Here is a 13,013-nt window from a genome sequence, read left to right as displayed (position 1 = left end):
GAATTAATATTTTATATACCACCGTCGGGTATGAGGTGGAAAAAAATTTATACCTATAATCCATTCCTGTCCCATATTTTATGAAATCAAATGGCGTGTTACATTTGGACAGAAAAAATAAAACAATTTGTAAACCCTTACCATAGAATGGGTGAGTGAAAACCAATTTTTGAAAAACCTTTCAACATATTTTGCATCAATGGAAACAAGAGCAAGTTAAAATATGCCACACTGATGTAGAGAGCAGTAACCCCCCCCCCTCCCACCCGTATTATATAACAATACAAATTGTATAAATCGTTAATATTCTTATTTATTTTCTTTTATCATTTTTTTACCCGTCAAAACTTTGAGACATTGGTTATGCACGAATGACATTTATTTTGATGCTCTGGATATCAGTCCTCGAAGGATAAACTACTTTCAGTTTCCCTTCCTCATCAACAACTTTGACTTGCTGCACAGACAGATGGCAAACAGAAGCTCCAGCATCTCCATCTTCACCCTCCAAATCTGATTTGCTGATATTGAGTTTCAAAGTTTCCTCTAGCAAAGTATCAAGGACCTTTTTACAAGTGGGTAGAGAATTGCCAGTCACTTCAACAAACACTCTTTTTGTTTCTTCTGATACCTATGAAGAGGGAAAAAATGAATAAAAACCAAATAATGCATTATTGTGCATTCAAGAAAAAAACAATAGCAAAATCAAAACTGAAAATGAAAGAATTTTGAGCATACTTTTGTGAGGTCACTGTTGGTGATAGGAGGGAAAGAGATGACCTGCTCAGTTTCATCGGTCAAGCAAGGATAGAGAGGCTTGTCTTTTAACAAATACAAGTACCTGAAAACAATGTGCCAAAATTCAGGACAAACCAATATGAACCACAATTATATTAACCAATATAAATGATAATTAGTGGTAATAATGGCATAAAACAGTGATTCCCAACCATGGATGTGAAAATTATTATCCCACATCTGTGAAAGGGTTTTCATCCCATCAGGGAATGTGGGATGAAAAAAAAAAATACAGGGGCCAATTCCCAGACTTGAAAACTCTGTAGTATGTCACGTGAAGCAGCATACACAAAAGAAAAGCATGTCATTCAAATAAGAGAAAATTAAAGATGTTCGGGGATAGTATAAGATAGCCATATAAAATGTTTTCCCAGAAAAATCCTGTATTTACCCTAAATTTTGGCCACCTAGACTTTATTTTTTCCCCCAGTATTTTCAATGAAAGTAACTGTTGGGACACTTCCACAGACTTATAGAAGTAGTGTTGCTGAGGGTATCATCCCAGGGGATTGGAAGCTTGCTAATATTGTTTCGATATTTAAAAACGGTAGTAGAGACGTGTCCAATCATCGTACACTGAGTTCGACGAGCTCCCTCTCGAATATTTTGAAAAATATCAAAAGGCAGTTTGTGTAGTGGATAGAAGAGAACAATGTGTGTATTGTTAGAAAACCAGCATGAGGGCAAGAAGGGAAGTTATGTAACCTGCCTCCTTTGCTTCTATGGTCACATAACTAAGGCTTTGGGGGGAAAAGTAAAAACTTTGACATTTATCTTGATTACCAGAAGTCATTCAATGGATACAGCATGGCTATCTCTCGAGGCATTCACATGAGATTGGAGGCAACTTGTGCCGAATTGGATAAAATCTTGGTTGAGAGATAGGTCACAACAAGTTATGGTAAACTGGAAACTTTCTGATTGGACACGTGTGAAAAGTAGATTCCCTCAAGGAAGTGTCCTTGGGTGCATACCTTTTTTTCACTTTTTATAGACAAACTTGATCAAGGGTATCGATGGGATGATAAATAATAAACAAAATAATATGAATGATTTTCCAAATATTTTATTTTCAATGTTAATGCTATTCAAACCAAAAAACTGGTTTTTTACTCCCAGACCATGTAGATAGAAATGAAGGTTAGTCAATGATAATAATAACAGCATAGGTGGGGAATTACCCCCTTCTGACTTGGATGGCTTCTCGATAGACAAAAATCACAGGGCAAATTAAAATGTGTGCGAACAAATGCCAGGAGCTTGGGTAACAAGAAAAATTTTTTTTAGAAACTATGATAGCTTTGCAGGGCCTAGATTAGAGATGTGAGTATTCTCCTGGATGTAAAAATTAGAGAATAATAGAGAATATATTCATTTTTCTTTTAAATAATTTAAAATTTTTTTGCTAATTTTGTTTATATTGTGAAATATAAATCAGTTTTCATTGCCTGAAGAAACATTTACAACAAAACAATTTTTGGTATAATCACCCCCCCCCCCCCAATGACAACTTTTTAGTTAGAGAATATTCTCAGAATATATATTCTGGTTACATATTCTCAGAATATTCTCCAGGTAATAATGAGAGGTTTTAAAAATTTGGTTATGAAGATTTTAGAAACCATTAGATTGAAACCTTAAAAAATTATTTTGAAATTAGATAAATTTTCAGAAATAAGTTCAAAACAAAAGAAATTAAATCAAAGTTGATTGATAAAGGAAGCAATTATTATACAATCACCTTCATTCTAAGAAGATACAGAACTGTTGTTTTTTCAATGCACATACACTTTATATATATATATATATATATAAAATTCTGTATCACTCACATTTCTTTAAAAGTTGCGTAATTCAGCCATGTTGGTTTAATTTTCTTGCTTTCAAACTTTAATATTGTGGTCTACAAACTTCAATATACCCATCTTCTTGATGGGAAGAGAGACAGGGACAGAGAATATTCTGGAGAATATTCCCTCAAATGACAACTGTTAAAAATTACTAGAGAATATTCTTATCAAAAATAATTATTATTCTCAGTTATTTATCGAGATAGAGATTATTTATTATAATACACGTTATTACATATATTCTTGATAATATTCTCTGGAAGGACTATTATTAATAACTTTAGAATAATTCTTATTATTTTCTATAAGAATATTCCCAGTAATTTATGAATGCAGTCCTTCCAGAGAATATTCTCAAGGATATTATATGTAACTATATTATAAATAAGAGGAGAATATTCTCATCAAGAACTTATAATATTCTGAAGTTATTGATAATAGTAGCAGAGAATATTCTCCAAAAGATTATTCTCGAGAATTTTACATCTCTAGCCTGGACAAGTAGCCATTACAGAATCTTGGGCAAATGATGCTCCATTCAAGCTGAGCTCCTATGAACTGCCATTGATATATGTGGGGGCAGGGTTGTAAAAAACATGGGTTTTTGAAATAAAACAAAGCCTGGGCGGGTTTTCCTAAAAAAAAAAAGTGTTTTTTGAGCAGAATGGGGAAAATTGAATTTCCTTTTTCTACAACCACAAAATATCTAATTTAAACATGTATGTACATTCTTTGTGTTCATCTTACATTATGTCAAAATATATATTTTTAGTGCATGTTAAACTATGTATTTGGCCCTGTTGGGTGCACCATCTATATGCTGAAAAATATGCGAGAAAGGAAGTTCGTTGAAATGGTGTAGACACACGATCTGTAGTGGTCTTCCCATGTGCAATTCACATGTGCTCCAGTCCCACTCAGGCAGTCGAGAGATGTGCCTGGCTTGTTACCAAATCCTCAACTAAAGTATGTGGAGATGAAGCTATAGAGACTGCTACACCATACCTACGATGTTATCAAAATTAGTCATACCTAATTCCAAAAGTTAGACTTTAAATGTGAACACTTGGAAAAGAAAGAATAGAAGAAACTGTAAACCACTAAATCCTGGTCAATTTTGGTAACTATAATGTAAATTAAACACACTCTCCTACTTTGGTTGATTGGATAGCGTGTGGGTGAAACTCAATGTGGTAAATTCTGTTTCATTTTGTTCTGACAAAGCATGCAAAGAGCTGCACAATGAAACTTGCAAAAATTTGGTCAATTCCAGAAAAAATTTGGTCAGTTTTTCAAACACATTGTGCAACCGATAAACATTGAAATATTAATGATGTTTTAATTTATTTTATCATAAAATAAGCATAACAAACTTTTGCATGTCGATCGTTCAGTTTTAAGTAATATTAGAAAATTAAGAAAAATGTTCAATTTTGTCAATTTTCATAAACTTCAAGTATGATGCGCAACCGGAAGATGTCAACCGATTTTAAATCTTTTTATTAAAGAAGGCTACTTTTCCGCACACTATAGCGATTCGAAAATACAAAAAAAAAAAAAATTCAACCCACCCTAATGTACATCCTTTATGTGTAAATATACATTTTTGGTGCATGTTAAACTATGTATTTGATCAATAAAATTGACCATACTATAAGGGAATAATTGTTCACACACAAACAAATCAACTTCTGTGTAATTGTATCTGAACCTTGAGTTATATGCAGAACTGTAGCAAGAAGATTGTTTGTGGTAAAATAAATGAATTTGGAGATAATGAAAATGCTGAGAAATCGGAATGGTGCTTGAATTTTTTTTTCTCCAAATTTTTCAAACCCTGCAGAAAATGTATCCAAAAGTGTCCTGATACATCATAAATAAAACCTTTTAGCTATGTAACCAGAACCATAATTTTTTTTTTTTTAAATAGAACCCAAACTTTCAGGAGCGAAAGTCTCATGCTTCTCTTTGTCTTGAATTCTTCACTGTTAAAGAATATCCTTACTTCATTAAACTAAATTCTGAAATACTTTCAAAAGAGCAGTAATAATAAAAAATGGTCTGGCTAAGAGGAGGTGATAGCAGTCATTCTGAGGATTCATTACTCTGGAGGTGTTATTATGGCTAATTTGGGACTATCACTCTGGTCCCAAATTAGCCATTTTTGGGAACTTAAAACTACAGAATAACTTGAATTATCATTAAACACAAATGTCAATAACATTATTGTATATTAATATCACTTTATACAAGAAAATGTGTCATGTATAGCAACAGACCTACAGAATGCCTTCATATGGCTGACGATTTTAACAGGCAAAGTTTCGGGGTCGGGCTTATATTATGAGCATCTTGAAAAATCAAGCTAAGGCTTATTTTCTGGTTGGGTCTTATTTTTGGAGAAAAACTATACTTTTTGTTCTGTTTCACTTGAATGTGTTTGTTACCAATGCTCAATTCAAGAATCTCACAAAGTTTTCTTTTCGTTATAAGACAATGTTATTTTTATCTCTGATATTTCAGGTATGAAAGTCTCACGTACCTGTATACAACTTATAAAAAAGTTATGCAAACATGTAAATATTTTTTGAATGAAAATTCAGTTTATATACATTGCTTACTTCTGCGCAGATGCTTCAATTTATTTATACAAGGATTTGTGTGTGTGTGCGTGCATGTGTGTGTGAAAAATTATTGTGTATTATAAATAAGCAATTTCTCTCTGTGGGTGTGTTTATCACATATATCAGGTATATTTGTTAAACTAAGGTCCATGGTTACAATTTTCTGTTTGCAATTTCTTTTAACATTTTAATATCTGAATGTCATACCTAAATGCTTACATAAAAAAAGATAGAAGAATTATAAAAAGTGTGTTTGTGATTCCAAGAAATTATTTATCACCACATTTTTGTTCCTAAAAAAATCATTCAAAAATATTTCAAAATATACATATTATAAACACTGCACAATGCAGCAATTTTTAGAATATATAAACTAACTTCAAACTAAAATTTTAACCTGAAAGCAACACATTTTCTTCGAAAACAAACAATATTCCAAAAAAAACCCCCCATTTTCCCCAATAAACCCGGGTTTTTTAGGCTAAAAAACTCAGCTGGAGGGGGGGGGGTATCTACCTGGGGAGCAAATTTGACAATCCTGTGTGGCGGGACTAAAGTTAGTCAGAGCTCCCACAAGAAGCTCATAGACATGCTTAAAAATGGTATTATACTATGCTAAAAGGTGTATGAGTACTTAACTTTACACTGTGTATAAAGCCCACACATAAAATTTAAAAGACACAATATTATTAATTCCCCTCCCCCATATCCAGAATAAGCTTGTCCATCATTGTACTAACTTGTGGATTCCAGAGTAAGTGTTTTTCTTTTTCTCTTTCCTCACAGCATCAGCTTCATCATTGAGTTGAGCGTACAATTCCGCGGCAGTTAGTTCTTTCTTGCGGTTCAGGGGCAGTATCTATACATAATAAAAAAAATTTAAAAATAACATCTATCGAAAATCAAAATTTTTTTAAAGTAATTTTATATACTTAAGCAAGACATAAAAGTCAAAATTACCATCTTTAAAAAGATTCATGTTTTTGCAGATTTGTGAAATAAAGCATTGCAAAAGAGATTTTGTAGGAATAAAAATCTCAAAAGTAGCAAATACAGTGTAACAATACCTGTTATAGGCCAGTGTAGAGGGTCTGAAATTCAGCCTCAATTTGATCATGAGCAATCGCATGATCAGCATTATTACTGTATAGTTACATACAGGGTGATCAGCGAATAAGCCCTTATTTCAAAATTAAATATCTCTACAACAAAGATCAATAGAATTATGCGGTGAACGGTACGTTTATTAGCAAAACTGTAAGAATGTTGTACAGAAATTTCGAAAATTTAGTTGTTTTTTTTAATTTTTTAAAATTTAAAAAAAACAAAAAAACAAAACTGGAGATTTTGGGGTTCCGAAAATCCTCATTTGTGTGAAGAGAAACCACTGCATTCGCCTAAAGTTACTGCATGGGCTGCGGTATGCGCCATGTGTGCTGACAAATTGTTCCAAAATTGTAACATAACGTTCAGTAGTAATCGTTTCTCGCACGAAGAAGGGGCCGATAATGCCTCTGGCACATACCGCAGCCCATGCAGTAACTTTAGGCGAATGCAGTGGTTTCTCTTCACACAAATGAGGATTTTTGGAACCCCAAAATCTCCAGTTTTTTTTTTTGTTTTTGTTTTTTTTTTTTTAAATTTCAAAAAATTAAAAAAAAAAAAAATTCGAAATTTCTGTACAACATTTTTACAGTTTTGCTAATAAACGTACCGTTTACCGCATAATTCTATTGATCTTTGTTGTAGAGATATTTAATTTTGAAATAAGGGCTTATTCGCTGATCACCCTGTATGAGAGTTGTAATAAATATAATACCCTTGCTTCACAAAATACCTTGCTACGGAAATATGGTCTTTGTATTGTTTCATCAAAAGTAATACTTTTACTCCGCACTATTGAACCAACCTGTCCAGTTTGTCGTTTTGTTAAGTGCTGCAATTTTGATTATGTATAATTATGAATATTTTGGTACGTTGTTTGAATATGTGAATTTCCTAGTGACCTCATATTTTTTTAATGTGAAGATAGAGAAGTTCCGTCAATCAACTAGTCCGAAAATTTCTTTAACACCTGTTTATATACAACTGATGATTTTTTCTCACTCCTTGCAGGAAATAACATGCTGTATGAAATAACATGTTCTAGTCTGAACAATTAGTGCATGAGGTTTGCTCTCGTCTATTCGCCGAGGTAGTTAGATCGATTGAATTCCTGCCATATGTGTTGATTTTTGCATCTGCCGGACTCCAAAAAATATTACTCAAAACTCCAAATTATTCACACTAAAAATTGGAACAAGTAGGATGGGGGTACCCTTAGCCCTGCCTCCCTTAGACAACATAACCATGGCACAAAAAAAATCCCTGTGTTTTTTTTAACAGTTTAAAAAACAAAAATTCATAACACCATTTCAGTATTCTATGAGACTGAGTCATTCCAAAGCAAGAAGAAACGGGTTGGTAACAAACAATTTTTGGCCAAAACAGGGTACTTCAGCCACTGATAATTCTTTTTTGTCTCTCCTCACAATGTAAATTACATTCTTTTTTGTAGTCTTCCACAGTCCAGTCTGTCAACTCTCTTCTACAATGCATAGTTAATTATGGAGGTATGTAAGTTTTTTAAAAATTACACTCTTTCAAGATCACTTTCAAAAGCACAGTGCAAAATGTGTAAATTACAATATCCAATTTAAATAGGTCAACGTGAACAGGATGGTTTTACTGTATTATCTTTTTTTAAAGAGATTTTTTTACATTTTACTGTTCAATACCAGTATAATTTTTTTTGACAAATGGAGCACTTCCATTTCTAACTTTTTATATCTAAATTGCTGGGCGTTGTAAATATCTCTTTAAGCCTCTGCATGCCCAAGCTGCCAACTTTTGAAAATGAAAATTAAAGAGATTTTCGAGCGAACCCGTATTTTATAGTAAAACCACTCCCCTAATAAATACAAAAGGGATTTTTCCAAATAAAATAAGGATTTTCTACACATAAAAGTACACATAAAAGTTAAAGTGTAGGGAATAAAATCTCTACTCAAAAATTAAATCAAATAAAATAGGGATTTTACACACATGGAAGTTAAACCCTTGGGAATAAAATCCCTATGCAAAAAACAAGTGAAATTGGAGGCCAAAACCTCAATGGTGATCTAAAAAAATATATACATATATTGTGCACAATCAGAAACAATGTGAACAAACATTTTGCACGAATGACCCCAAAATCATCGGAAGGTGAAGAAAAAAATTGACAATTTTTGAAGAACACAATTTTTGTGGCACTTCCTTGAATGTTTTTTTGATTTCACATGGATGATGATGTCAGTCTTTTCACCATGACCGATGTTTATGTCCTTATCACAATTTGTACAAAAAGAAAAAGTCAGCCTTTTTCTGGAACGTTTGAAAGAAAATTCATTGGAATAAGTATCTTTAAAATTGATTGAATATTTTTTGCTCATCAGTATTCATGTTTTGTTATATCGCACGTACGTAACTTCAACTAAAGAGGAAGTTTTGACCACATGTGTGTCACTGTAATCTTCAATTATTATCCAAGACTATTGGCTGCCTAGCTATTTCCCGTCATGGTAAGACAAACAACTGTTTTTGTTACCATCAGAGGGTTTGTAAAACTTCCTTAAAAAAGAAATTTCCCACTATTCCCCCATTTACGACGTGTGACGTCATTTCAAAAAGGAAAAAACAGAGGCAAAAGACTTTTTGCCCCACAAGAAATTCCTTAGGGATTGTTTTCAGAAGCGGGGATTGTTTTTAAATCAAGTACAGAATTTTTAGGGACAATTAGGCATTTTGTGATTTTCTTTAAAATTTGGAAGATTTAAGACCTTTTCAGGAGGTCGAGTGATGAAGCTAAAATTCCGGAGACTTGGCAGCTATGGAATGCTATTTGGTGGCATCAGAATCACAAAACATAGAATAGGCCTATGCGATCAACTGTTTTGTTATGTAAACTTTTGTTTCCCCTACACACAAAATGTGCACCATAATTTTGAATGATAAATGTCAATTACTGTCTATGTAAGATCATGAAGATGTAAATAAAAAACTATTTTTTCCATCCAGGCAAAAGTTTTTAATGACTAGTCTACTTGTTAAACCCTCAAACTAAGCAAAAGAAAAATTAATAAACCAAATGATCCACATACACTCCCCGCCTCCAACAAATAACCTAAAAAATGATATAATTCCTGCTTTGGCAGAATCGTTAATTTCAATCTCCTACATTTGTATGGCATGGCTTTAACGAAAAATTTGATGTAAAACCTATCATGAATTTTTTCCTTGGTGAAAAATTATTTTGTTTTCATTCATTCTGTCCTCTACAAATATTTAGATGAACAAAAATATACTGATTAGAGTTTAACAATCTTCAAGAAATAGATTACAGCAAAGTCTCAATATTTTGAGGTCAACAAAACTGAAGCCACCTCAGATTACCAAAAACTAATTATCTGAAAGAAAACAATATAAATCGACTTTCAAGAGGGGAGGGTACTTTTGGACCTCTATATTCACTCTTGCATATTTTTTCATATTTCAGTGGCTTAATTTATTAAGATTGGAGCTATTAAGAACAATGGCCTCTTCATAATGGAAGCTGACACAGATACAGGCTCTTCAATTCCAAGCTGACCCCCCCTTTTCAAAAATTTCATGGGACCCCCCTTTAAAAGCTGACCATATTACCTGGTTTTCCGGGACATTGATATTTTACCGGTAGTAAATATGCTGTTGCAAAAGCATTTTCCGGAATGCTTGTTTCGATTTTAATTAGGTTATATTTATTTCCAAAGATATTCAATTTTTTTAATATAAATATTTACTTTGTTTTTTTGATGTGCTTAGTTTCTTTATGCAAGGTGGAAGTATAGCGAGGTGTATGGTCCTTGATGTTCGTATATATACAGGGTTATTAAGAAAGAGTCATCCGATTTCAAAATGATTCTACACTTGAAATTGACCATTAACAAAATTGTTCATATAACAGACACCAGAGGCGCTATAACGCGTCAAATACGCAAAATTTCGAAAAAGGATGCATAAAAATTTGGTTCACGCGTTCTGAGGGACGCGTTCTTTCCTAGTTCCAAGATGAAAAAAGTAGAGAGAAAAACCTAACTTTCCCCCCCCCCTTTTTTTTTTAGTCTATCATGATCGTGTGACCTTGAAAAAGTGGTTTTTCTACTTTGTATACTATACTGTATTGATATACACATGGGTTGTTGAAGATATTTAACTTCCCATGAGGGGCCATGTACAGAATTTTCAAAGAGAATTTCAGAGTTTTTACCCTCCTGCGAATTTTCTCCCCTCAGGTTACATATAGAAAATTACGGAACTTTTGCTGCTATCTGCCAGCATTCAAAGACAGCAGTCTATGCGGCGTAAATTTGCCTTGTTCTTACAAGATTGCAAATGCACATTTTTTGAAAAATCGTAAAGGATTTGGAATGCCTGTTTAAAGTGTAAAACATTTTCCGAGATCGTTCAGAAAAAAAAATGAATCTGTGAAAACTCTACCTTGAATATCCAGTTTTATCATCTAGCTGCTATGTGGCAGTCACCGCATTTCATTGTAAAAATCACTGGTGTGTATGCAGAATCGGCTTTTGGAGGTGCATAAGGATTGCTTCCACAGAAATTGTGGGTCACTATGCTCGAAAACATAGTACGACTTTTTCCAATATATATTTTAATTTTCTACAAAAATATTTTTCATTTTTCATTTTTGGGGGGGAGCACGGGCCCCCATACCCCCAGATTTTGCCTTTGGTGAAATCTGGGTTTAGAATCTGCGATTGCACAGTGGTAATCGGCTAAAAATACGATTTTCTAAGGTTTCCAATTTTGAGTCAATCATTCCTTTGAAAAAGCTCTGGTTGCCACAACAATCACACAAACCTACAGCACAAATAATATGTATACATTAAATTTCACATCCATGCATTACCAATTTTGAGGATAGATGCAAGGTCGCAACTGAGGAGGCAGGTCTAGTGTTTCCCCCCCCCCCAGGCTCTATTCACCCTTCATAACTGCTTCTACATTACACGGGGGCCAAAATGTGTGTTTGCCCTGTTTGAGAAAGTATCTAGTTGCGGCTATAGATAGATGGCACCACCTACTGAACACAAAACATGCTAAATGCTGGGCACACACAAGCGCACGAGTTTCACAATATAAATCTGACATAGCTTCAATATTCAAGTGAGTGTGAAAATATGTGGCAGTTAAATGGTCACAGATGAGAGCGGTGGACCATCAGGGAGGGAAAATAAAATCATTCTACCAGAAAATTGCTTCGAAAGGATTTGTATGAAATCCTTGCTCATATGAATAGAGAATCGGAAGATAAGTGTCTGAGAGAGTGTGTACTGAGAGAGAAAATTTCATTTGCTTTTCTTAAATTTAAATTAGAAGATATTATTGAAATAGCTAAAGATTTTTTTAAAGAAATGAAAAATCAATCGGAAGGGAATTAATAAATCAATCTATTAGTAAATATATAAATGTGTTTCTCTAACTTTTAATTACAGTGGATCCTGCTTATAATGTTTTTCAAAAACTGTCATAAAAAGGTTGTAAGCAGGAAAACACTTCAAACGGGAAATCTTAATAAAAATTACTTAGAGTTCGGACCACGAAAATCAGTTGTACTATGTGGAAAAACGTTCTAAATGGGAACGTTATAAACAGGATCAACTGTATATTTGGTTTAGATTTGTTATATGTGCTGCATTCCATATGTTAAATTCTCAGTGTTAATGGGCTTCTTTGCAAGCATTTTCCTACCAGTAGATCAAGTAAATGATCCCTTTGATAGAACATGTTTTTATAAATGAATTATTTGATTTACAGAGATACCTCCTCCTACTACCCAGAACATGGCCCACCGTTCTGTCTCAAGGAAGGGATGAAAGCAGGTGATCAAAGACCTGCAGTATGCTGGAAAAATAATTCATGGAGATACCAGTGAATTATGGGGGGAAAAAAGGGGGGGGGCATACTTTTTAAAGGTAATTTTTTTCAAGAAGGACCCATTTTCACTCAAAGGGGACCCAGGTTTTTTGAAGACCCAGGTAAATTAGAATACAGTGGCATCTCTGAACACATTTCCCCGTACATTCACATATTACTTATCATTCTATCCTATGTTTTTAATTATCAAGAAATATGCAATTTTGAAATATCTGGCGATTCTCTTTAAGTCGCCCTGTAAAAGTACTAACTAGATATTGTCCGCCACATGCACTAAAAACACAAATTTCCCTTTTTTTTAATCAGCTGTTTGGATACCTTGTTTCACTATCTTACTTGTGCCTGAAACACAAATGTGTATCCCTATTGAAACGCACGTTAGAATAATACCATAGAGTAACACGGGTGGAGTGAACATTCAAACGCAGGCCTCGAAGTGAAAATTTGAGAAAAAAGTAGGAAAAATAAGAACATTGACAAAAAATAGGAAAAAAATAGAATTCCAAAATTATAGCATTTAAAAATGTTGTGCCATTGAAATTCACACCTTATATATTTGAGTTATAGTATTATCTATGATATTTTAAGAAACTCAAAAAGTTCTGACAAATTTAAAAATCTTTCATTTCCACAGAATGTGGGATCAAAAACAATGTAAATAGCAAAACTAAAAAGAAATTAATAAAATTTCCATTGTTACTTGAAAAGTCCAATTAATCATTCAAGA

At 33.3% G+C, this 13,013-nt stretch overlaps 1 protein-coding gene across 1 annotated transcript in view; it reads right to left on the bottom strand.

Moving 5' to 3' along the window:
- Positions 1–294: 294 nt before the first annotated feature.
- Positions 295–13,013, bottom strand: part of LOC149086280 (leucine-rich repeat-containing protein 47-like) — a 48,431-nt gene continuing 35,712 nt past the window's right edge. Inside the window, exons 4-6 of the mRNA XM_089232308.1 lie at positions 6,013–6,131; positions 739–841; positions 295–631 (exon numbers count right to left, since the gene is read on the bottom strand). Of these exons, the coding sequence (XP_089088434.1) occupies positions 362–631; positions 739–841; positions 6,013–6,131 (492 nt within the window). The 3' untranslated portion in view covers positions 295–361. The remainder of the gene's footprint in view (positions 632–738; positions 842–6,012; positions 6,132–13,013) is intronic.

This window comes from Pholcus phalangioides, unplaced genomic scaffold (genome assembly GCF_987345545.1).
Source record: "Pholcus phalangioides strain wild (caught in Gottingen) unplaced genomic scaffold, Ppha-v1.0 ptg000005l_1, whole genome shotgun sequence".
In the NCBI taxonomy this organism is placed as follows: domain Eukaryota; kingdom Metazoa; phylum Arthropoda; class Arachnida; order Araneae; family Pholcidae; genus Pholcus; species Pholcus phalangioides.
Note: the sequence above shows the minus strand (reverse complement) of the source record. Positions and strands in the feature narration are given on the sequence as shown.